Source organism: Anomaloglossus baeobatrachus, chromosome 6, assembly GCF_048569485.1.
Source record: "Anomaloglossus baeobatrachus isolate aAnoBae1 chromosome 6, aAnoBae1.hap1, whole genome shotgun sequence".
In the NCBI taxonomy this organism is placed as follows: Eukaryota; Metazoa; Chordata; class Amphibia; order Anura; family Aromobatidae; genus Anomaloglossus; species Anomaloglossus baeobatrachus.
This window is the reverse complement of record NC_134358.1, coordinates 389,391,626-389,418,678: the sequence shown is the minus strand read 5'-3', so window position 1 is coordinate 389,418,678 and position 27,053 is coordinate 389,391,626. Positions and strand designations below refer to the sequence as shown.

Sequence of the window (27,053 nt, the reverse complement as noted above, 5' to 3'; positions counted from 1 at the left end):
CATCTGCCTTCCACTCTCGAAGCCACAAAATCCTGCGGATAACAAGAGAATTAGCTGAAGCCACCGCAGTGCGGTGAGCAGCCTCTAGCATGGCAAACATGGCATAGGATGAAAAAGCTGAAGCCTGAGCAGTTAAGGTAACCATCTCAGGCATAGATTCCTTGGTGAGGGAATGCATCTCCTCTAGAGAAGCAGAGATGGCTTTGAGAGCTCACACTGCTGCAAAAGTCGGGGAAAACGCGGCCCCCGCAGCTTCATACACAGATTTGGCCAGAAGGTCAATCTGACGGTCAGTGGAATCCTTAAGTGAGGTGCCGTCAGCCACCGACACAACGGTCCGGGCTGATAGCCTAGACACCGGAGGGTCTACCTTTGGGGAGTGACAAAAATCTGTTTGGAGGGGTGGAACAGAATTCTATCCTGTAGGACCACTCCTTGACCACCTCAGGTGGAAATGGAAACCGGTCATCAGAACCACGCTTTGGAAAGCGTTTGTCAGGGCAGGCCCTGGGTTTGGTCACAGCGGTCTGAAAACTAGAGTGGTTAAAGAACACACTCTTCACTCTCTTAGGCGAGGTAAACTGATGTTTTTCTGCCAAAGAGAGTTGCTCCTCTGACACTGGCGGATTGAGATCCAGCACAGAATTAATAGAAGCAATCAAATCACTAAGATCTGAGTCACCCTCAGAGAAATCGATGGGATACATAGCCTCCGAGCCCCCAGTGAGAGCATCCTCCTCATCTTGAGAGTCAGAGACTTGAGTCTCTTGACTCTTGAGACAGAGCCGTGGGATGGGGAGGTGGAGGAAACCCTGCGCCTTCTCTTAGAAGGACGGGGTCTGGGATCAGATGATGAATCCTCCGTGAGCTCCGATGGACGGAGGTCAGAGGATAGGAGTCCTCTGTCAAGAGTATTAGAGGCACCCTGTGAGGGGGGCTGATGCATATTCATCAAAGTCCTGGACAAAAGCCCCATGGACTCAGCAAATGACTGGGATATGGACCTAGAAAAGGACTCTACCCAGGCCGGGGGTTCAATCACAGGTGCAGCAGCAGCCTGAGAGACCACTGGGGGTGAGACTCCAGGCTGTGGCACCGCCAAGTTAGAGCAGACATCACAATGTGGATAGGTGCTCGGTTCAGGCAGCAGGAGCTTACATGCAGTGCATGCAGAATAAAGCTTTGGAGCCTTGCTCCTTGTGTGAGACATGCTGCTGGAGTGGGGGCTTTGCAGAGAATGAACCCCAGGGAGAATATACAGAGGTCCACAACCGGAGACCGGCTGTGGCTTACCAGACCGCTGAGCGCGGTGTTGTGTGCCCTCCAGATCCCGAAGCCCGGTCCCCCAGTCGCAGCACCTCAGCAGAGATGCAGGATGTCCCAGAGCAGAGTGAACTCTGCCTGAGAAGAGGGCGTTCCTATAAAAGAGCGGGAACTGGAGGGCTATAGAGACCTGCAGGGAAGGAGGGACGCCCCAGCAGTGGGGAGTGTCCCTCCCCTGTGTAGAACGGCCGCCGGGAGGAGCCGAACCTGTCCCTCTGCATGAGTGACATGCGAGGGCAGGAAAATAAAACTAGGCCTCTGGCGAAGCCGGGGCCTACATTTAAGCGGCGAGGCCGACAAGCAGGCACCATCAGCGCGGTTCTCAGGCAAAAGCTAGAGAACCCGCCGGAAAAGTTAAAACAATCACATACAGCATACTCTCCCCTTACAATAAAGAACCGGGACCCCCAACATAAACGTCTCAGGTACTTAGCTGCTGAGACGCAGGGCCATGTCCCTGGGGATGAGTGCTCCGGTCCAACAGAATCCTCAAGGGGCTGCGGATGGAGACCGGTCTCCTGCCAGGCATGGAGACCGTGCTGGCTCCCACTTCAAGCCAGAGCCCAGAAGGGATGGTGAAGGAGCGCGGCATGTAAGGCTGCAGCCTTGTAAATCAACCTTAACAACACCGCCGACACAGTGGGGTGAGAAGGGACATGCCGGGAGTCCAGACATGGACCCGCTTTTCTTCAAACTCTTTCCAAAAGTCAAACAAATCAGATGAGAATGCATGTGTGGATGTATGCCTCCTGACACAAAGCAGTAAACTGGCTAGGACTGGCTACCAGGGGGTGTATAAGCTCAGAGGGAGGAGCTACACTTTTAAGTGTAGTACTTTGTGTGTCCTCCGGAGGCAGAAGCTAAACACCCATGGTCTGGGTCTCCCAAAGGAACGATAAAGAAATAGAATTTTCTCCTGAGTGTAAAACACATAAATGTATTTTAGATCATATACGAGTCTTAAAAAGGACATGCACCAGCATATTTTGTAGGCATGCCTTGAGAAAAAATACAGAAGGAATACAAAAGTAAAAACTGAGTTAAAAATTATTACACATGAAATGGAAGAAAATGGTTTTTTTATTAATTTTTTCTCCTTTTTTGTAAATTTTACAGAATAAAAAAACAGAAGTAAACAAAAGTACAACAACAGCACTACAGCAAGTCACTGAGCTCAGCAGCTCTACCGATATAGATCGGACAATAAATGAAGGAGCAGTGGAGACACAGAGCTGGAGTAACGGTTAATTTTATTATTCTTTACACAGGTATACTGATGGTATGCAAAACATTGAAGACAGAAAATACCTTTAAGGCTCAGAATGCAGCAGAGGGAAAATGTTAAGATCCATTTCCAAACCTGACATATGTTCTGAATACATTTTGAAACATAGACATATATATATGATTTAAAAAGAACATCAAAGTCCATCAAAGTTATGCAGACAGGTAACTTACCCACTCCTTCACTACCATAGGCAAGACTTGGTGGAATTTTTACTAATCGCCTCTCATTTACACACATGCCAATCAGTGCTTTGTCCATTCCTGCAATGATCTGTCCTTTTCCCACAAAGACATTATATGTTGTACCCCGGTCATAACTGCAAAAAAAAAAAGAATAGTTCTCAGTAATGATCTAGTACTAAACATACAGAACAGAATGGTTTGTATTTCAAGAGGACCTGTCACTTGCTCGAAAAAATTGATTTAAAATTTTCACTGCATCAATCCATATTGCAGATATTCACATTTGTGCTTTTGGAGCTCAATATGTGAAATCTCTTATTGCAGTCCACAGTCCCTTTGGGAGTTTCATTAGAGTCTTCTCTGGCGGTGTGCACTTTCACCTCTTCCTCCCAGATGTTGAGTAGCAGAGTCTGGGAAGGAAGGAGAGAAGGTCTAAAAAAAAAACACAGTTGAACTGCAAGCAGAGATTTCACATACTGCACACCAGAAGAAACAAATGTGAATATCTCTGTAAAGGAGCGATGCACCATGAAATGGGAAAAAACTTCAGAATCAGGAGAGATCAGTGATTAGAACAGGGCATTTAACTCAATTTTCTTTAGCAAATGATGTTTTCTTTAATAAAGAGTAAATGTGTAGTAAAATATATTTATGTGTAAAAGTAAAGTACATGCTACTATATCAGTCCTGTCCACAATCACAAGGTCAATTTGCCTAATGAATTGATCTACAATGGGGACATTTTTCATCCTTCCAAGTGTATTCACACGCAGTGTCAGTACACATTATACATGTAAAAATGCACAATACTTGCATGCACACGGCCACAGCAGTAGATAGGACCATGGGAAGTCATTATTATTAAGAGTTTTACTTGCACTAAATTTATGGTCTGGCTTTGGTTGCCAAAAGTTGAGCTTCACACTTTACACCAGTTGGTTTTATGACTTTTCTTAAATACATTATATGTGCTGCATTGATCAGAAAACGGTCCAGGAAGCACTGTACTTATAGAAAACTGTCTGTCTCCACAACTCTCTTGAAGTCCATTGTACTGTATGTAACAACGGTATCTTGCTGACCATAAGTACCGTACATTTAGATTGTGCATTTCTTGGGGTATGCTTTTAGTCCTGCCTGTTTCAGTGAGTTCTCCACAGCTTCTAATTTGTGAAGGTGGGTCTCCCAAGCCCCACTGTATATTATCACATTATCAAGATAGGCTGAAGCATACTGAGTATGGGCTCTGAGCAACCTGCCCAACTTGCAATGAAACATTGCAAAATTCCCATGTAGGCCAAAAAGCAACGGGGTGTACTGATAGTGACCAGTGGATGTAGAAAACGCCATTTTTTTCTTGGCACTTTCTGTCAACAGAATTGGCCAGTATCCTTTAGTTGAGTCAATTATTGTTATATGTCATGCATTACCAAGCATCTTGATCAGCTCATCCACTTGAGGCATTGGGTAGGGTATTCATCAAATTTTGAGACCAAGATTACCTGGTGATAGTCATTACAGAACCTTATTGACCCATCTGGCTTAGGTATTAAGACTAATGCGCTTGACCACTCACTTGACGATTCTTCCATTGCATCCAAGGCTAACATCTTTTGAATCTCTTTGGTAAATTGCTCCTTTCTGACTTCAGGAACACAGTAAGGTTATATTTTTACCCTGATGCTGAGGTCTTTTGTAATATTATGTTGGATGGTATAAGTAAGACCTGAAACATCTGAGAAGAAATCCTTATTTCTCATTTCAAATTCTTGGCCTCTTGTATATGAGGTTGCAAAAGACAATCCGCAGTTTTTACCTCCGGTAGAATAGACGCATGGCCTACTTTGGAGTCGGCACTACAAACCAGCGATTCCCTATCTTTCCACGGTTTTAGTAAATTAATGTGGTATATCTGTTCTGGTTTCCTCTTTTTACGTTGTAGTTTACCTCACTTATTTTCTCAATAATAGTAAACGGACGGCTTTTACCATTTAGCTAAAAATGTGCTTTTACCGTAGGATTTCGTACCATTACCCAGTCCCCCAGCTCAAAAGTACAAAGCTTAGTTGCCCTGTTATATGCCTTTTCTGTTTGTTGCATGTGTTCCCAAACTATGGGCAGAACCACTTTGAAGGCTAAACCACAAAAAGAGGAATTATATTTTCCTCAAAAAATTTGGAAAGATTCACAGAAACAAAGGGCAACAATGTTTACCTGCCCAGGCCACAGAAATATATGTACTCACAGGATGCAGCAAAACCCCTTATTAAATATGCAGGCAACACAGATGAAAACTACTGATGGAGCAACCACCCACGCACTGCCACTCCATGGAGGGGGTGATTGCTTAGCATTAAAATTGCACACAAATGGCTAGTATAGGGCGCCGTTCACATGTGTAGGTGTACAGTGTCTGGCTTACAGCCTATTTGTGTGCATTTGTGTGCAATTTTAATACTAAACAATCACCCCCTCCATGTAGTAGCAGTGTGTGAGTGGTTTTCTCCATCAGTGTTTTGCACCTGTTGCCTCCATAGTTATTAAGGGGTTTTGCTGCATCCTGTGAGTGCTTTTGTTTCTGTGGCCTCGGCAGGTAAACATTTTTGCCCTTTTTTGCTGTGAACATAACCGCTTTGATTAAGTGTTGCATCAGGGACACATGCTCAATCACACTCCGATGAGGGGTAAATCCCTCCTCCTCATTGGCAATGTCCAAGAGCTGCTCTGTGATGCCTGCTATAGAACGACAAAAGGGAAGAAGCTAGTAGAAGTCTGCGGTACTTCCCTAATTGCTAAGATTAAATACGGCAGCAAACAATCCCAGTCTTTACCATCCTCGTTGATCCCTTTTTTCAACATGCTTTTAAGGGTTTAATTAAATCTTTCTACCAAGCCATCAGTTTGTGGGTGGTAGACTGTGGTACGATGTGCTTGATCCCAAATAGTTTACATAATTCCATGATAACCTTTAACATAATCGAGGTAACCTGATCCGTTAGAATCTCTATAGCAGACTAAACATGTGTATCAGCTCTCTGGCAATGGTTTTTGGCAATGGTGGCATAGTTCAAGATTACAAGGACTTCAACAATTAGTAGAGGCACTAGTGGACTTCCAAAACGTTGTGAGGGTGCTGAGTACTGACACTGTAGGCAGGAGGCACAGAAATCTCTAACATCAGCTACTAGACTTGGCCAAAAAAAACAAAACATTTTAAAATATGTTTTCTTGTCTTCTCAAACCCAAGATGTCCACCCATCAAATGCCCATGGACCAAACTTAATACAGTTCACCTATATGGCTTGGGTATTATTAAGTGTTCCATAATATCCTCACAGTGCTTGCTTACATACGGTAATAGTAGTTATTTTGTATTGACAGGTAAGGATAGGCCAGTGTAACTCCGGGACACGCAACATCTCCATTATTTTTACAGTTTCACTAGCATGAACAGAGTGGGGTCATTCAGTTGGGCAGTGGCAAAATTATCATGGGTAATCAGAATGTCTGGTAACACATTTTCCACCTCCCCATTTAGCACATTATCTAACTGGGTCATCTCTGTGTTACCCGCCTATACATTAAAAGGGAATAAAGGAAGCCCCGTTTTATCGGCAAGATGTTCAGGGTCCAGTATCCCTGTCTAATTTTTGTCATATGCTTTAACAGGACATGGCCTTTTAAAGGGAACCTGTCAGGTGCAATATGCACCCAGAACCATGGTTCTGGGTGCATATTGCTAATCCCTGCCTAACCGTCCCTGTACTGTATACACTAGCATAGATAAAGAGATCTTTAGAAAAAGTATTTCTAAAGATCGTTTCTTATATGTTAATGATAATGAGGCCAGGGACTAGCCGCTTGGCAGTGAGTTCCCTTTGCTAGCCCCTGTGGGTGTACTAACATGCTAATGAATGTGCAGCGATGCACACATACAGTTAGGTCCAGAAATATTTGGACAATGACACAATTTTCGCGAGTTGGGCTCTGCATGCCACCACATTGGATTTGAAATGAAACCTCTACAACAGAATTCAAGTGCAGATTGTAACGTTTAATTTGAAGGTTTGAACAAAAATATCTGATAGAAATTGTAGGAATTGTACACATTTCTTTACAAACACTCCACATTTTAGGAGGTCAAAAGTAATTGGACAAATAAACCAAACCCAAACAAAATATTTTTATTTTCAATATTTTGTTGCGAATCCTTTGGAGGCAATAACTGCCTTAAGTCTGGAACCCATGGACATCACCAAATGCTGGGTTTCCTCCTTCTTAAGCTTTGCCAGGCCTTTACAGCCGCAGCCTTCAGGTCTTGCTTGTTTGTGGGTCTTTCCGTCTTAAGTCTGGATTTGAGCAAGTGAAATGCATGCTCAATTAGGTTAAGATCTGGTGATTGACTTGGCCATTGCAGAATGTTCCACTTTTTTGCACTCATGAACTCCTGGGTAGCTTTGGCTGTATGCTTGGGGTCATTGTCCATCTGTACTATGAAGCGCCGTCCGATCAACTTTGTGGCATTTGGCTGAATCTGGGCTGAAAGTATATCCCTGTACACTTCAGAATTCATCCGGCTACTCTTGTCTGCTGTTATGTCATTAATAAACACAAGTGACCCAGTGCCATTGAGAGCCATGCATGCCCATGCCTTCACGTTGCCTCCACCATGTTTTACAGAGGATGTGGTGTGCCTTGGATCATGTGCCGATCCCTTTCTTCTCCAAACTTTTTTCTTCCCATCATTCTGGTACAGGTTGATCTTTGTCTCATCTGTCCATAGAATACTTTTCCAGAACTGAGCTGGCTTCATGAGGTGTTTTTCAGCAAATTTAACTCTGGCCTGTCTATTTTTGGAATTGATGAATGGTTTGCATCTAGATGTGAACCCTTTGTATTTACTTTCATGGAGTCTTCTCTTTACTGTTGACTTAGAGACAGATACACCTACTTCACTGAGAGTGTTCTGGACTTCAGTTGATGTTGTGAACGGGTTCTTCTTCACCAAAGAAAGTATGCGGCGATCATCCACCACTGTTGTCATCCGTGGACGCCCAAGCCTTTTTGAGTTCCCAAGCTCACCAGTCAATTCCTTTTTTTCTCAGAATGTACCCGACTGTTGATTTTGCTACTCCAAGCATGTCTGCTATCTCTCTGATGGATTTTTTCTTTTTTTTTCCTCAGGATGTTCTGCTTCACCTCAATTGAGAGTTCCTTAGACCGCATGTTGTCTGGTCACAGCAACAGCTTCCAAATGCAAAACCACACACCTGTAATCAACCCCAGACCTTTTAACTACTTCATTGATTACAGGTTAACGAGGGAGATGCCTTCAGAGTTAATTGCAGCCCTTAAGAGTCCCTTGTCCAATTACTTTTGGTCCCTTGAAAAAGAGGAGGCTATGCATTACAGAGCTATGATTCCTAAACCCTTTCTTCGATTTGGATGTGAAAACTCTCATATTGCAGCTGGGAGTGTGCACTTTCAGCCCATATTATATATATAATTGTATTTCTGAACATGTTTTTGTAAACAGCTAAAATAACAAAACTTGTGTCACTGTCCAAATATTTCTGGACCTATCTGTACCTCACTCTTCATGACGGCTGGCGGAGGATGAATGCGCACTGCACATGATCAGGAGTCCCTGGGACTTCCGGTCATACGCACTATACCTCCCTGAAGACGAGAAGCTTACACCCGGCATCAATTTAGTGTGCATGATCACAAGTCCAGGGAAAAGCTATTAAAACTGACATCTCTCATAGATCTTGTCATAATAGCAAAAAGGCAAAGTTAAAACAGATTCAATCGCTTTTAGTTTTATTGGTCTTTGCGTGTAGGATAATCCCGATAGGTCGTGTTTTTTCTAGGCGTCTGTCTTTGGTGACGCAAGGTATTAAAAAGCCAGATCATTTTATAAGAATTACAAAATCTATACAAGACGACTTGTTGGTATGGCAAATATTCTTAAAAGATTTTTTTTTTTTTTTTTAACAATAAATTTTTATTGAGTTTCGAATTATCAATACAGGAAATGAAAAACATTAAAGAATGATGATTGATTCCCATATAAATTGGAGTAAGTCATAAACATTTGATATACCGTGAAATTCGACTGAAGCCTTTTTGGCCGTCGAATCTATCACATTATAAACCTTTTCTTATAAAACTGGTATTCATAGTCTGGTATTAGGATAGAACTACAAAAACAATTTTTCTAGTCTTGTATATAATCATATAAATTTCTAATCGTAATCCCCAATCATGGGAGATTCTTTACCTTAAACCAGAAAAGAGAAAACAACTAAAATAGAGCAGGAAATATAGCAAACTATAGAGTAAGAGAAGAATTAAGACAGAAAGAGTTTAAGACATCGCACTTTATTTCAAGATGTGTTGGTATGATGGAGAAGACAAGAACGCCTCCCAGTGAAACCAGGTCTTGGCTACCGTATCCCTTTCCCGTTGGGACCCAGCCACCAATAATTCCATGCGGTGTGTCAAGCCCACCTCCGCAAACCATTCCTCCAGAGACGGGGGATCCATGGATCTCCAATGTCTGGGGATCACGGTTTTTGCAGCCTGCAATAAATGTCTAAGCAGTGATTTTTTATATTTAGATTTGGATATGGGGAACATGTAGAGCAAAATTGCTTCCGGGGACGGAGGAACTGAAATTCCCGTCACTTCCAGTACTGTCCTGAGGACTCCGTTCCAGAAAGCGTTCAGTGTTGGGCATGACCACCATATGTGTACCATCATTCCCGCCTCTGCCCCGCATCGCCAACACGTATCCGGCACCCCTGGAAACCATTTGTTCACTGTAACTGGAACCCTGTACCATCTCGATATTATTTTATAACTCGTTTCTTGTGATTTAGATGCTATGATCGATTTATGAGAAAGGGAGAAACACTTGTCCCATTGGGTTTTCGTGAAGGTTTTATTCAGTTCTGACTCCCATGCTTTACAATAAGAGGGCAGGGAGAGGAGATCTTTTTCCGAGAGCAGCCTGTAAATAACCGAGGTCGTATGTGGGATAATAGGTTTTGTGAGGCACAGCGTTTCAAATGTAGATAGTGGGCGTATCAATGTTTCTTTTTCGGGGATTGATGTAAAAAAGTGCTGGAGCTGGGTATATTCATATTCTTGTCGTGGCGTAGGGGGGTTTCTCCCAGGATCGTGTTAAGAGGCAGTAATATCCCGTTTGGGGCCACCTGGTAAAAACGTAAAGGGCGGGATTTAGGGTGGCCTAGAAATATCGGGGCAACACAACCTGGTTCAAACTTGGGGGTGCCTGAGATAGGAAACAGGGGACCGTTCCTGTCCACCAACCCTTTTTTCATAGAGGGGACGTTCAAAGTATTCTTAAAAGATTTTAATGGTAGATTGATATGCCAGGAACAGGAGATTTCCAGCATTAAATTGCAATTATATACAGTTGCGTCAGGGTGCCACGGCTTTGGGGCTGTATATGGATCAAGCTGGTGCCGTTCAGATTGGCCCAGTGGGTGGTTAGACACACCATTAGTACTAAATGAGTTAATGCTAGAGCTAATTCCTATGGTAGTCGCGATAGAGATCTGGGGACATCATGGGCAGGGGCGTAACTACCGCGGTCGCAGAGGTCACGACTACGACAGGGCCCAATAGCTTAGGGGCCCACTCTGCAGATCAGCAAGCAGCTCCTTTCTGTGAGAGAGGAGCTGCGCTGTTCTGGGGCAGATCACGCGGCCACTATATGACCCGGTGCCGCCACCGCTGACATTGGGCCCCTCTGCCCATTGTCAACGGCGGCGGCAGCACCGGGCCCCCTCACCCGTCATCGTGCACAGCAACAATGAAGCGTGGAGCGGCCTCTGTGCCTGCGTGGTGACGTCACTCCTGTGCGACTGCTGGGCTGAGAGCACAGAGCGCAGGATGAGAAGACGCCGACCACAGCAGCAGGGGAACAAGCAGAGGGGAGCATGGAACAGCGAGGGAACGGAGGAGAGCGGTAAGAACTTGTTTGTTTATTGTTTGTTTTTTTAAAGAATCAGTGTGTACACGGTGGCCCGTGGCCAGAGGCCGGGGGAGCTGCCAGCATTATACATGAAGCATGGGGTGCTTGCATTATACATTGAGCATGGGGGGCTGCATTATATATAGTGTATGGGGAGGCTGGCTGCATTATACATGGAGCATGAGGGGCTGGCTGCATTATACATGGAGCATGGGTGGCTGCCAGCATTATACATGGGAGGCTGGCTGCATCATACATGGAGTACTATGGGGTGAATTACAATATATGGAGAACTATGGGAAATGCATTATAATACATGGAGGACTATGGAGCTGCATTCTAATATATGAAGGGTTATGTGGGACCATTTATACAATATGGAAGGCTATGGGGGGCCATTATAGTATTTGGAGAACTATATACAAGGGGGGACAAAGATACAAGCATGGGATGGGAACATTTTGTGCTGAGGGAAAAGGGCTCTTTCCCTCAGAACCCAGCTTTCCCATGCTCTGCTTTACATCTCTCAGCACTGAGGGTGCTGAGGGAAAGATGTATAGCAGAGCATGGGAAGTTGGGTGCTAAGGACAAGAGGGATATCAGAACATAGGAAAGCTGGGTGCTGATAGAGGGATTTCAGATCATGGAAAATCTGGGTGCTGAGGGTAAGAGACAAGTGTCAACGTCATTATTCCGACCCCCGAGTGTCAGTATCATTGTCCCATACCCCAAGTGTCGTGTACGTAGAGGGGGGGTCCAGGTCCAAATTTTGCACCAGGGCCCATCAAACTCTAGTTACGCCACTGACACTGGGTAAATAAGCGCCTTTGATTACGGTCAGATAACTTAGCGGTAGTGAGCGCGATTAATTAATTATCAGCGTCGTCCTTACCGGTGTTGGCTTTGCTGCGTCAGTTAGTGTTACAGTGCTTGCAGCACAATACATGGCTTAAGGCCTTACACGTCACAGGAACAGACAAGAATATAGCAGAAGCTTTGTCTCACTACTAGATGGAGCAAATCAAAGAGCTTCACCTGGGTGCTGAAGACAATGGTTACCATTGCCCGGACCACTTATGAAATTTAGTAGAGAGGAACTTGTCCAGTTAATTGAGTCACCAGTCCTCCGTCTACATAGCAAAGTCATGCCACTGTCTGAAATGCTTGGTTAGGTATATCTAGCGAAAAGGTCCCTTCTTCCGATAGCGAAAATTTGGAGACAACAATGGCATTGTTGAGTAAGTGGAGAAAGTTTGTCTGGAGCGCCCGCCCAAAAAGTTTTAACAGGAATTGCATTTATGCTAAAATTAAAAGGCCTGCAAGACATAACAAAAGAATTTGCTGGGAAAAAGAAAAGTCATCACGTGATTACAGGCGTCCGGTTTCATTCAACTTATTAAAACAAATCAATGCAAAGCTATCATTAGTCACTAATAGTTCGTTCCAACCCGATCTTTTTAGCGCCACTTTTACTTTAGGATTTTTGGCCGCTTTGAGGGTCGGAGAAATAGTAGTGCCATCTGTTTTGCGCGCTGGCGCTTTAGCAGTAACAGATGTGATTGTGTTAAAAGACAGTTTGAAGGTATGCGTTCAAAAATCGAAAATGGACCAAAGTGGTTGGGGCAATTGGTTGACAATACATAAGCTAGGTGGCCCAATTTGTCCAGTAAGGAGAGTAGCAAAATACATAGCTGTCCGTCCACCGGCCCATCAATTTCTGGTACCCGAGTCTAGGACATCATTGACGGCTTATCAATTCAGTACAGTTTTTAAAGCTTGTTTACGGCAAGCTGGGGAGGATCCAGCTCAATTTGGTATACACCCCTTTAGGATCGGAGCGGCAACGGAGGCTGATGTGCTAGGCCTAGGCAATGAAGCAATAAAGAGACTAGGTAGATGGAAGTTGTCATGTTCTCTAACCTACGTTAGACCAGATTTTTTGTAAATAATTATGTTTAAGACTTAAATCCCCCCCGCCTTTTTTTCTTAATTCTTCCCCACAGATACTGTTATGCCACATGTATGGATTGTCGGGCACTCATATGTATGCTGGGTGGAACAAAGGGAGAGATATCAGCTATCCAGTAAAAGATTCGAGAAGCAGAGTGCACAAATACACTGGCAAGGTTATCAAGGTTTGCGTTGGGTACATATATTGTCCAAGGTCGAGGCGATAAGTAAGGTTTGTAAGCAACCCATGGTTTTAGTGGTGCAAGTGGGGGGAAACGATTTAGGTAAGATAAAGTTGGCAGAACTTATTGGGCTTGTTAAATCCGACATGAGCAGGTTTAAAAAGATAGTCGTACAAAAATGTGTTTTGGTTTGGTCAGAAATAGTTTCACAGCAATTTTGGAGAGGAGCTAGAAGCCAAACAGGTTTGGAAAGAGCTCGACGTTTACTTAACACGAGAGTATCGCGGTTCATACGAGCTACAGGGGAATTGCGGTCCGGCACCGCATGCTAGAAGGAGACAATACTAACTTACTGTTGGCCGACGGGGTCCACTTGAATGATATAGGAAATTATATCTTGTATTCCGGTTTGCATGATGGTATTGAAAGCGCCTTGGCAATGCTGGGTGGCGGTGGTCGGGATGTCGAAGAGGTGTTTCGACACCCTCTTTTGGTGGAATTTTGACCAGGAAAATACATGCTCACTGTTATACGCAGTGACCAGTCATGGTTGGAAGTTTGCTGGAAAATATGGTTTAAAAAAGGATATAAATGGATATGGAAAATAAGAAAGTTCAAAGAATTGGTTAATAAAGCTGTGGCCACTTGTTTCACCCAACATGTTTAAAAGTAAAGCAGTCTCACTTTAACCCTTCCCACAACTTCTAGAAGCAATGGAAATCCATAACCAGTATTATGCTATATTGGAGGGCAGCAACAACCGATGCCTAGCTGGTCTTTATCACAGGTTTCCATATCCATGAGTGCATTTTTATTTTCACGAGTGTTACCATGTATAGAGGTAACCCCTATGGTATGACTCCGTACTCTATTTGGGTTTATCATACAGGCCCAAACCAAGGTGATAATACTGCCTGAATCAAGCAGAGCCTACACCTCTTTCCCTTCTACCATGTACACACGTCTATCAACACTTCTCGTAGACATGGCAGAGTAAACTATTTCAGCAAACATTAATTTAGCATATTTCAACCCACTCATCATATCACATTGCATCGGTTCAAAAGTTAAAAGGCAGTTTTTTAACCATATGCCCTGGCCCCTTACACCTGACACATATTATAGGCTCAGTCCTTTAAGAGATCAGTAGGGATCTCTCAGGCCTTCCAGTAGATTGGGGTCTTGCTCGCCTTTACGTGGTCCCCAGTTTACCTTTAGATATAGGAGCAGCTAGCTGTTTTGACAGCCTTATGTAACAGTTTGGACTTCTGTATCAGGTCCTCTGCTGCTGCATACCTTTGCACCAGTAACACTAGCTCATGTATGCTGTTGGGGTAACCAATTTGCATAGGTTTGGGAGAAGGGTCTGTAGTTATCTATCCACCACACATTCTAGGACCTCTGGAGCAGATAGGACATCTGGCTGTAACCACTTTTTGGTCAGGTGTATTAAGTCATACATTTGGGAGAGAGCTAGTTTGTCTGATTGGTAGGCCCAGGCATATACCCTTTGAGCACGAACAGACAAATTGACTCCGAGGAGTGCCAGAATCCAAGACTGTGAACCTCTCCAGTCAGGAAGGGAGAGAGTAAACCAGCTGACTCTGCTGGCGACCATTCTTCAACCTCTGCGCCTAACGATTGTCAGGTAAGCCTCCAAATCGTCTGACACCACCATAATTTCCAGGCAGTTTCCGACACATATGGTTCTCTTTCCACGTGACCACTGTCAGGCGACTCGGATGAAGAGTATGGTGTGGTCTACTTGTAGCCCACAATGACGACTGGAAGCCACGGCAAATTTAAACATCTGTCTGTGTCAGTTTATTTCCACTGGTTGCACAGCAAAACAAAACCATAAACATAAAATCCCTAGCCTTGTTCAGGCGCTAACTAAACAACATACACCCTGACTACTCAGACACGGTTGGGCTAGTCCCAGTCCAGTAACACAAAAATGGCTATTGTCTATAACAACCAGGTGTACTTGCAATTCAGTGTGACCAGTCTGTGTAAACATCCCGCCCACCTCCTTCCTTCCGCATTGGTGGTGGAGGCAGGTAAGGAGATGTTCGTCGCTCCTGCGGTGTCACACACAGCGATGTGTGCTGCCGCAGGAACGACGAACAACATCGCTAATTAGAAGAGAACAACTTTTTGTTTTAGGACGACCTCTCCGCGGCAAACGATTTTGGCCGCTTTTGCGATCGTTTTAGGCCGCACATAAGTGTCACACACTGCGATATCGTTAATGATGCCAGATGTGCGTCACAAACAAAGTGACCCCGACGATAAATCACTAACGATATCGTAGCACAGGGTTCCCAAACTCCAGTCCTCAAGGCCCACCAACAAAGCATGTTTTCAGGATTTCCTTGGAACCAGCACCTGGGCAGGTAATTACATTAACACCTGTGCAATACTAAGGAAATCCCAAAAACCTGCACTGTTGGTGGGCCTTGAGGACTGGAGTTGGGGACCTCTGTCGTAGCGTGTAAAGCCCGCTTTAGGCTATGTTCACACTGGGCGTTTTTGCAGCGGTTTTTTAGCTGCAGATTTGCCTTGGCTTTATGCAAATCCATGCTAATAAAATGCTGCTTTATATAGTACCAGCAAAGTCGATGAGATTTCTGAAATCTTATGCACACACACACAAACACGTCAGGATTTTTTCCTGACAGTTTTGTGAACCACTTTCGGTTTTGCTGAGTTCTGAAAACAATGAACATGTCAATTATTTTCAGTGCTTTTGCTACTCTTTTCACCCTAGTGACAGGTGTACTCGCAGATACCTGGGTCAGTGGGTCTAAATGGGTTAATAAAAAACCCGGTTAGGCCCAGAATTGATCTAGGGTATCTGGCCGGCACTTAAATGGTGGTGGGAATAGGGGAATTGGAGCAGGCGCGGTATATTTACCGAATCCCCGATGCGGCTGTACGCTTCCACGGCTCCTCCACTTCCACGCTCATTGCATATTCACTGCTTTCATGTGATTGGTTTAAGTCAAACACGCCTCCAGCATCTGACTGCAACCAATCACAGATCTGATCTGCGGGTCTAGTGTAGAGAATGAGTGAGCCGCGCATTCAGCGGTGACCTCACTCAGGCTATTTACGGTCACAGGTATCGCCAGCTGTAACCGGGAATTACCTGAGTGAAGTGACGGGTGATCACACGGCTCATTCGTTCTCTGGAGCTCACAGCGGGCAGTCCTGTTCTATGGCGCTCACTGTGATCTTCAGATGTAGCAGAGCTGAATCGCCGTGGGACCTTGTGTGGATTACGTCGAATTTGCAGGGGTGATTATGGAATTAATAAAGTGGTAAAAGACGGGGCTTTTTGTATTTTATTTCAAATAAAGGATTTTTTTCAGTGTTTGTGTTTATTTCTTGTCACTGATTACAGATTGGTGATGAAGGTGTCTCATTGACACCTGCCATTACCAATCTAGAGATTAGTCGCCGCTATGAGCTGCGATTAACCCCTTATTACCCCGATTGCCACCGCATCAGGCAATTCGGAAAGAGCCGGGTAAAGTGCTGGGATTGTCGCATCTAATGGATGCGACAATCCTGGGCGGCTTCAAGCTGATATTTTTAGGCTGGGTCTCTCCAGCCTGAGAATACCAGACCCCAGCTGTGGGCTTTATCTTGGCTGGGTATTAATATAAGGGGGGACCGCACGCTGTTTTTTGTTTTTATTATTTATTGAAATAATTAAAAAAACAGCATGGGGTTCCTCTTATTTTGATACACAGCCAAGATAAGCACACAGCTGGGGGCTGTAGCCTGTGGCTGTAGGCTTTTTCTGTGCTGGGTATCAAAATATGGGGGGGACCCTACGTCATTTTTTTTTAAATTTATTTATTATTTACTGTACGCTAGACTAACAGACTCCAGTAGGGGGGAGAAGTGAATATGCATGAGGCTAATATGTGACACCGGAAGTAGGAGGGGCCGCGGGAGCAGGTACAGTTGAGACTAGACAGTATGGGCTCCTTCTAGTGGGCGTGACCAGCTGGGTTATTGGGCGTGACTGGCTTGGTTAGGGAGCTTGTAGATGTTTTCTCCCTTCCACTACAATTATGCTTTGCCCCCCCCTCCCCACCATGTGATAGGGGCCTGTTGCATGGCGTCATACCTGGAAGGAACCCACACACTCTAGCATCTACTGGAGACTGGTAAGTATAGCGCGCTTGCTTTACTTTTTGTTTTTTTTCTTTCTACCTTTTTTTTAGTGCCGGATCCAGGTCAATACCGGCCCGGTCCAGCACTTGGGTACTCCTGAACCCTTGCAGGTCTTGACATGACAGAAAAAAAACACTTTAAAAACGCCACAAAAAACGCACCAAAACCGCAGATGACTCCCAGGACACATCCTGTCACAAGGTTAGGTTTTGGTCAGGAAAAAAACGCTGCAAAAACATCCTGTGTGAACATAGCCCTAACCAGTTTATATGAACAGCTAGCCAGTTGCAGTTTGTCAGAACCTGTAGTGCTGGGATTTAACAACGTCTCCTACCCAGCTTTCCTCAGTGTACAGCAAGATTTTGGGAGAAACATAGACCTCTACAATAACTTCACCATGCAATAATCTACAAGACATGTAAACTATTTCCGTTATATTTATTTCTTTACTCTAATACAGGGGTCGGGAACCTATGGCTCGCGAGCCAGATATGGCTCTTTTGATGGCCGTATCTGGCTCGCAGACAGGGCTCCTACCTGTCTATGGGAAGGATGCATGCACCGCGCTCCATCAGGCCGCGGTGCACGCTGATATTGGTAGTTCTTTGATGGCCTGATAAGCATTGGCGGCAGTGGTGAGCGGCAATCTGCGGCGCCGTCACTTTAAGGCGCGCAGACATCCTGTTTTGAATTTCATCTGTGGGCGGAGCTACCGCCTTCTCAGTCCCACAGATGAAGGAGGCGAGCTTCTGTCCGGCGCTGTGTGGGCCCCCTCTCCACCGTGACCTAATCGGGTAAATGCCCTCCCCGCCTCCCCATTATGGGCCCCGGTGAACTGCTTCTAACCCCCTAGATGTATGCCCTGCCAATCCCCCCCCCGCCGATTCCGCGGGTGCTGGCCCCACCGATTCCGCGGGTGCTGGCCCCACCGAGCAGCGGGTGCAGGCCCCACAGAGCAGCAGAGTTGTGTGTTTTGTCTGTATGTAGCAGAGTTGTATGTGTTTGTCTGTATGTAGCAGAGTTGTATGTGTTTGTCTGTATGTAGCAGAGTTGTATGTGTTTGTATGTAGCAGAGTTGTATGTGTTTGTCTGTATGTAGCAGAGTTGTGTGTATTTGTCTGTATGTAGCAGAGTTGTGTGTATTTGTCTGTATGTAGCAGAGTTGTATGTGTTTGTCTGTATGTAGCAGAGTTGTGTGTGTTTGTCTGTATGTAGCAGAGTTGTGTGTGTTTGTCTGTATGTAGCAGAGTTGTATGTGTTTGTCTGTATGTAGCAGAGTTGTGTGTGTTTGTCTGATTGTAGCAGAGTTGTGTGTGTCTGTAGCAGAGTTGTGTGTGTTTGTCTGTATTTAGCAGAGTTGTGTGTGTTTGTCTGTATGTAGCAGAGTTGTATGTGTTTGTCTGTATGTAGCAGAGTTGTGTGTGTTTGTCTGATTGTAGCAGAGTTGTGTGTGTCTGTTTGTAGCAGAGTTGTGTGTGTTTGTCTGTATGTAGCAGAGTTGTGTGTGTTTGTCTGTATGTAGCAGAGTTGTATGTGTTTGTCTGTATGTAGCAGAGTTGTGTGTGTTTGTATGTAGCAGAGTTGTGTGTGTTTGTCTGATTGTAGCAGAGTTGTGTGTGTTTGTCTGTTTGTAGCAGAGTTGTGTGTGTTTGTCTGATTGTAGCAGAGTTGTGTGTGTCTGTTTGTAGCAGAGTTGTGTGTGTCTGTATGTAGCAGAGTTGTGTGTGTTTGTCTGTATGTAGCAGAGTTGTGTGTGTTTATCTGTATGTAGCAGAGTTGTGTGTGTTTGTCTGATTGTAGCAGAGTTGTGTGTGTCTGTTTGTAGCAGAGTTGTGTGTGTTTGTCTGTATGTAGCAGAGTTGTGTGTGTTTGTCTGTATGTAGCAGAGTTGTGTGTGTTTGTCTGTATGTAGCAGAGTTGTGTGTGTTTGTCTGTTTGTAGCAGAGTTGTGTGTTTGTCTGTATGTAGCAGAGTTGTGTGTGTTTGTCTGTATGTAGCAGAGTTGTGTGTGTTTGTCTGTATGTAGCAGAGTTGTGTGTGTTTGTCTGTCTGTAGCAGAGTTGTGTGTGTTTGTCTGTATGTAGCAGAGTTGTGTGTGTTTGTCTGTCTGTAGCAGAGTTGTGTGTGTTTGTCTGTATGTAGCAGAGTTGTGTGTGTTTGTATGTAGCAGAGTTGTGTGTGTTTGTCTGTATGTAGCAGAGTTGTGTGTGTTTGTCTGTTTGTAGCAGAGTTGTGTGTGTTTGTCTGTTTGTAGCAGAGTTGTGTGTGTGTGTGTCTGTTTGTAGCAGAGTGTAGTACCATTGTTTCAGTCCAGTTGTGGCTTTATACAGCAGGGAGGAGCATTCCTTGCTGTACTAAGTGAACATTGGAGCGATTGATCTGTCAATGGCCCTTTAAACATATTGTACGGCTCTCGCGGAATTATATTTCAAAATATGTGGCGTTTACGGCTCTCTTAGCCAAAAAGGTTCCTGACCCCTGCTCTAATAGGTCATCAGTTATTGGTGCTGAGAATTGTATAAAAAATGTTGTTATATATATTTCAACACATATTGATTGCTGTGCAAGTAGTAAGATCGAATACAAGCACAAAATACTTTACTGCCCATATAACAGTTTTAACTATGAAAAGTCCATCCTATGGTCATAGCAATATTCTACAAGTTGGAGTAAGAATTTTTTCCTTTTTTTTTTATCTAAGTAGTATAATTTTTAGATGCGCATGAAACACAACTCAGCCAAGCTGTGTGAACCTGGGCTGCACCCCACCAATGATGGATGCTATCATAGGGTGAGATTTGGCACAGACTTAGCATACATGTAATGTAAACCTTCTATAAATTACAGTTGCCTGTGGGGTGGCCTGTTTCACACCGTGCTATTTTACTACATCAGGCACATATGTTTGTATAAAAACAGTCTTGCATTCATTGTCTCCTATGACTGTGAGGCAAATCCCGGGATATGAAGATGAATTATGACTTCCAGTCATAATCGCTCATCACTCCCTGGCAGTGCCCCCCCTCCCTTCTTGTTCTCAATGTCCAGCATCTGTGAAGGTGTTACACCTCCATGGCCATCTCCTGTGATATGGAGATGAGATGATGTGGGAACAATGGACACAGGATGACTCCCTGCCGTGACCCTGTAGTAGGGGCTGCTATCTAATTAGCAAGGCTATGGAAGTATCCAGACAGAACGACTCCAGTAAAAAATGGTTCATATCTCGCAAGCCATATTTCCGATAAATATGGCAACCATAAAAATGGTGTCTCTGCATGCGGACGATGCTGGCACACCCTTTTTATGGGAGCGGGAGCTTGGGAAATACCCCAGGCGTGATATCAGCCAATGGGGAACTAGTGGACAAGTCATGAGTCCTCTCATTCTGTAGCTAAATTCATAACTGTCACAATGAGAGCATTGGCGTCCGCCTACGACGCTCCCAGGCCAAGTTATGGCCATATTCCATGTTGTGGATTTTGTCCATAACTCCAGCCAGGGGTGGAGCAGTGCTCCCTCTGAGGTCACGAAGGTAGGAGGGGACCTGGATTTGCCCAGGTTGATAACCCTACTTCGGCCATTTTCCAGTGTTCTTTCGCTGGGGGTCACGTGCAGGAAACATCTGTGGGAGTTCCTAGAAACCTGGTCTACAGCGCCCCCCTGTGGCCAGACGCACAAGGTAACTGATTGAATTGCATACCTGTTTGTAAACCATGCTTTATCTGTAACTGTACTCTGACATATGTATATTCTGTAGATTCCCTATTGTATATATTGTAGTTTCTAGTGTGCTTTAGGCTGATTAAATTATATAATTAATCTTGGGCTGTTCTGTTATCTCGATCTTGAATCCCACGTCTGTGTGTTCGGCTAATAGTTACCGTGAAGCGGTTGGTGGCAGCGAGTTGTGCCAAGGATTATCGTGGGGAGGCCAGTGAGATTCGGGGAGGTTTTATATATTCCGCCCGCGGAGGTCGGGGGAATATATACCCTACTCTCACCGGGGACCCTTCAATAATCGGCATAAGTAGTATAGCGGCCTCCTTGCTTATTGTTGGGCAATTCCATAATTGGCCTGACTATAAGAGGGGCGCTAGAGAGCGCGTCATGTGCTCTGTCTGTCGGTCGGGAGGTATAAAGGAGGGGTGACCCCCCCACTTGTTACACCCCGATTGTGACGTACTGGTAGCCAGCGCGGGGGATTTCTGAGTGACCCCCCCGGTGGTTTGTGACATATTGGTGGCATAGCGGTGGGATCGAGATAATAGTGTGTGTGAGTGTGAGACCCATACTCCCAGACACTAAAGACTGCCTGCAGCAGCTGTGGCTGCTGGGGTCTTCAGACCAGACCAACACTAGAGTGTCAGAGTGCAGATACTGTAAGGTGTGTGGAGGCATCAGGTGTCAGTTCTGTGTCAGTGACCAAAAGTCTGCAAGAATGGCTGATGGCACCAGGAGCAGAGCTATGCAACTGGCCAATGCTAAAGCAGGAGCCGAAGAGAGGGAGGACAGCGCACAACCTGCCAATTATGGACAAGATGAGGAGCAGCTCACCCAAGGGTCCTCAACGAGCCAGATGCCAGCCCTCCGCTCTGCAATGGACAGTGAAGCACCAGGCTCCGCAGCGGGCCGCAGATCACCACGTGCCATTCCACCGAGCCTGGGAGGCTCGGATAGCCTTCTTCAAATGGCTATGGCCCTTCTCCAGGCTGGAGACCGGGATACCTACGAGATACTCATGGCCGAGCGTGAGCGGCAAGCAGTGCGTGAGGCTGCGGAGCGGCAAGCAGCACGTGAAGAGCGCCAGGCAGAGCGTGACTACCAGCTGCAGCTAGCTCAGCTCCGGCCCTCATCAGCCACACGTGACCTTCAAGACACCAAACTTCCAAAGGTCCGTGTTGAGGACTTCCCAGTGCTGGAGAAGGATGGAGACTTGGACTCTTTCTTGACTGCTTTTGAACGGACTTGCCTGCAGCACCATCTGGACAAGGACCAGTGGGCCAAATACCTGACCCCCCGTTTAACGGGTAAGGCCCTGGATATCCTTGGGGACTTGCCTGCTGAGGCAGATCAGGGCTACGACACCATCAAGCGGGCCCTGATCCAACAGTACAACCTCACTCCAGAGTCCTACCGCAAGAAGTTCCGGAGCCTACAGAAGGGACCAAAGGACTCCTGGGCTGACCACCGGCGGGCACTTGCCCGAGCTGCCGACCACTGGACCCAAGGCCTGCAGCTTTCCACCGGACCGGAGATCCTGGACTTGTTCATCACGGAGCAACTCTTGTGGAACTGCCCTGAGGATCTCCGCCAGTTCATCCGAGACCAGAAGCCAAAGGGGTCCACGGCTACAGCTGCCCTGGCCGATGACTACACCAACAATCGGGCTCCTGAGGCCAGGAGAGCAGCCACCAGCAGCACCTGGAGAGGGGGTAAGATGAATTCTGCGACTGCCCCACCTGCCCCTAGACTGCAGGGGGTGTCCCCCTCAACTCCCCTCTCCAGGCCCGTGGCAGAGCCAAGACGGTGCCACCAGTGCAACCTACCTGGACACTTCAAGGCCATGTGCCCTCAGCGTCCCAAGGCCCCGGCTCCGTCCCCGTCCCAAGGGCCGCCCAAGGTGTATTGTGTGGGTGGGGGTGGTGGTAGGTCCCTGGACAGCTTCCAACCTGTCACCGTCGGCCGGTCTGTGACCATAGGACTGCGAGACAGCACCTCGGAGGTGACTCTGGTGCGGCCTGAGATGGTGTCCCCCCAAGACTTGATCCCTGGAAAAACCCTCGCTGTCTCCGGGATTGGAGGCACTGACCCGGCGCTGCCTGTTGCTGACATTTATGTGGACTGGGGCGCAGGGCGAGGGGTGAGGGAGGTGGGGGTAACTGATCGGATCCCCGCAAACGTGCTACTTGGGACAGATTTGGGGCAGATAACCTCCCAGTTTGGGCCCCCCCCAAGGGCTGAACCTTCAGCCAGTACTGACGTGCCTCCGGACAATGTTAATGTGTATTCTATGAATGATGTGAGGGAGGGGGGAGTGAACTCTGATACTTCTGCTTGCATAGACACCATAGACACACACACAGCTGCAGCTGTGACAGGGGAGGGGGTCAGAGAAAGGTGTGACAATGCCTCTACAAGTAATCAGCCTGTGAGCTGGGATCTGTTGCCCTCTGCAGGGATAAGCAGAGAGCAGGGTGCTGCAGGGGGAGGACCAGTGTGTGGGGTGGGGGCTACCACAGCAAATGTGGGGTCCCCAGAGATTTCACAGCGGGGTTCTGTTGCTGCAGGAGGGGAACAGGCAGGTGAGATTGGGGCCGGTCCAGGAGCGGAAGTGCTCCCAGGTAAGATCTCGGTGCATGGTTCCCCCACAACCGGGGTGTCAGGAAGCCAGGTAGGTCTGCCTGAACCGGCGACTTGGTCAGGAACGGAGGAGGAGCAGGCACGACCCACGGTCGCAGCGGCTGTGGCCGCTGTCACCCGCAGTGGGAGTGCTGGAAGCCAAGGGGCCTCCCAGAGGTCCGATAGCTCTTCCCCTTCTGACCCAGTGGCAGCCGAGTCAGGTGGAGGCCAGGACACAGGTCCCGGGGTACTGACCGAAGATGTGACAGTCTCGTCGATTCTGGCCACATCTAGTCAGGGGTTTCAGGCAGCGTTAGAAGCTGACGACAGCCTGAAAGCTCTTAAGGAGCAGGCGGCACAGCCTCCCTCGGACTCGGACCCGGAGCGAGTGGTCTGGGACCAAGGACGGCTGTACCGGGCCACGGTCCAGCAGGGTTCACCGGAGGCGTGGCCCAGGGACCGACAGTTGGTGGTACCCTATCCGTTCCGGACGGAGTTGTTGCGGATCGCACATGAGATTCCGATGGCCGGACACCTAGGGATCGCTAAGACCAAGGCCAGGTTAAACCAGCATTTCTACTGGCCAAAAATGGGGGCCGATGTGGCTGCCTACTGCCGTTCGTGTGAAACCTGTCAGAGAGTGGGGAAGGCGGGGCCACACCCCAAAGCCCCACTAGTATCTCTGCCAATCATCGATGAGCCTTTCAGGAGGGTGGCTGTGGATCTGGTCGGCCCGCTGGCCATCCCCAGCAGCTCCGGGAAACGCTTCATACTGACGGTAGTGGACTATGCCACCCGGTACCCAGAAGCAGTGGCCTTGTCGTCCATTCGGGCTGACAAGGTGGCCACCGCATTGCTGGAGATTTTCTCCTGAGTGGGTTTTCCCCAGGAAATGCTCACTGACCGGGGGACCCAATTCATGTCCCAGCTGATGGAGGCCCTCTGTAAGCAAGTCCAGGTGCGACATCTGGTGGCCAGCCCGTACCATCCACAGACTAATGGCCTGTGCGAGCGGTTTAATGGCACCTTAAAGCAGATGCTTAAGATGTTGGTCGACTCCCATGGGCGTGACTGGGAGCGGTATCTCCCACACCTGTTATTTGCTTACCGGGAGGTTCCACAGGCCTCAACAGGATTCTCACCGTTTGAGCTCCTGTACGGGCGACGTGTGCGGGGCCCCCTGGCTCTGGTGAAAGAGGCTTGGGAAGGGGATTTGGCCACCCCTGGAGTGTCGGTTATCGAGTATGTCATGCGCTTCCGGGACAAAATGCAGGCCTTGACGCAACTGGTACACGACAATATGGCTCAAGCCCAGGCCGATCAGAAGCGTTGGTACGACCAGAACGCTTGTGAGAGGACCTACCAAGTGGGTCAAAAGGTGTGGGTACTGGTCCCCGTACCACAGGACAAGCTTCAGGCAGCCTGGGAAGGCCCATACCTCGTGTACCAGCAGCTCAACCCTGTGACGTACCTGGTCACCCTGGACCCTGCCCGTGGAAGGCGGAAGCCCTTCCATGTGAACATGATGAAGGCACATCATGAGCGGGAGGCATGTGCGCTCCCCGTGTGCAACCTGCCCGAGGAGGGAGAAGCGGAAACTCTCTTGGATATGCTAGCCCAGGTTAGGGCAGGCGGATCCATTGAGGATGTGGAGGTTGGCCACCAGCTCTTGGAGGACCAACGGTCCCAGCTGTGGGCCACCCTCCTCCCCTTCCGGGGGTTGTTTACCAACCAGCCCGGAAGGACTGACTTGGCTGTCCATCACGTGGACACTGGGGATCATCCCCCGATCCGGCGTTCAGCATATCGGGTCTCCCTGGAGGTGCAGCAACACATGCGCCAGGAGATTGACGAGATGCTGAAGCTGGGGGTGATCCAGGCATCCAACAGCGCTTGGGCCTCGCCTGTAGTCCTCGTCCCTAAGAAGGACCGAACCACTCGGTTCTGCGTGGACTACAGGGGGCTCAATGCTGTCACGGTCGCCGATGCGTACCCAATGCCACGCATCGATGACCTGCTCGATCAGTTGGCCGGGGCTCAGTACCTGACCATCATGGATCTGAGCCGGGGATATTGGCAGATCCCCCTGACTCGCAAGGCCAGGGAACGCTCTGCCTTTATTACCCCATTTGGACTATACGAGTCCACGGTGATGCCATTCGGGATGAGGAATGCCCCTGCCACTTTCCAGCGGATGGTCAACACCCTGCTCAAGGGACTTGAAGGGTACGCGGCCGCGTACCTGGATGACATTGCCGTCTTCAGTCCCACCTGGGAGGACCACCTAGAGCATCTAGCACAGGTGCTCAGGCGGATCCACCGGGCAGGTTTGACCATCAAGCCGGGAAAGTGTCAGCTGGCCATGAGCGAGGTCCAGTACCTCGGTCACCGGGTAGGCGGGAGAACACTGAAGCCCGAGCCTGAGAAAGTGGAGGCCATCGCATCCTGGCCCACCCCCAGGACCAAGAAGCAGGTGATGTCCTTCTTAGGGACCGCCGGGTACTATAGGAGGTTTGTTCCACGCTATAGTAGCCTGGCAAAGCCCTTGACGGACCTCACCAAGAAGAAGCTGCCCTCTGCAGTCGATTGGACAATGGACTGCGAGACAGCCTTCCATGCCCTAAAGGACGCCCTGTCCAGCCCGCCCGTGCTACAGGCAGCCGACTTCACGCGGCCGTTTGTAGTACAGACCGACGCCAGTGACTTCGGCCTCGGTGCGGTGCTCAGCCAGGTGGACTCTGCGAGCCAAGAGCACCCAGTCTTGTACCTGAGCAGGAAGCTGTTACCAAGGGAAGTGGCCTATTCCACGATGGAGAAGGAGTGCCTGGCCATAGTGTGGGCCCTGCAGCGTCTGCAACCCTATCTATACGGGCGCCACTTCATCATGGAGACGGACCACAATCCCCTCAGCTGGTTGCACACCGTCTCTGGGACGAATGGGCGATTGTTGCGATGGAGCCTTGCGCTCCAGCAATACAACTTCACCATTCGCCACAAAAGGGGCCGTGACCACGGTAACGCAGACGGGCTGTCCCGACAAGGAGAGGTCGCGGACGGGCGCACGGGGGAACACCGGAGTGTGCTGCCCCCTAGCGCCCTCAAAAGGGGGGAGGTGTGAGGCAAATCCCGGGATATGAAGATGAATTATGACTTCCAGTCATAATCGCTCATCACTCCCTGGCAGTGCCCCCCCTCCCTTCTTGTTCTCAATGTCCAGCATCTGTGAAGGTGTTACACCTCCATGGCCATCTCCTGTGATATGGAGATGAGATGATGTGGGAACAATGGACACAGGATGACTCCCTGCCGTGACCCTGTAGTAGGGGCTGCTATCTAATTAGCAAGGCTATGGAAGTATCCAGACAGAACGACTCCAGTAAAAAATGGTTCATATCTCGCAAGCCATATTTCCGATAAATATGGCAACCATAAAAATGGTGTCTCCGCATGCGGACGATGCTGGCACACCCTTTTTATGGGAGCGGGAGCTTGGGAAATACCCGAGGCGTGATATCAGCCAATGGGGAACTAGTAGACAAGTCATGAGTCCTCTCATTCTGTAGCTAAATTCATAACTGTCACAATGAGAGCAT

The 27,053-nt window shown here is 47.6% G+C and overlaps 1 protein-coding gene across 1 annotated transcript in view; it reads right to left on the bottom strand.

The window, feature by feature from the left end:
- Positions 1–27,053, bottom strand: part of FKBP9 (FKBP prolyl isomerase 9) — a 77,567-nt gene that overhangs the window by 34,292 nt on the left and 16,222 nt on the right. The window contains exon 2 of the mRNA XM_075315100.1: positions 2,782–2,927. Within this exon, the coding sequence (XP_075171215.1) occupies positions 2,782–2,927 (146 nt within the window). The remainder of the gene's footprint in view (positions 1–2,781; positions 2,928–27,053) is intronic.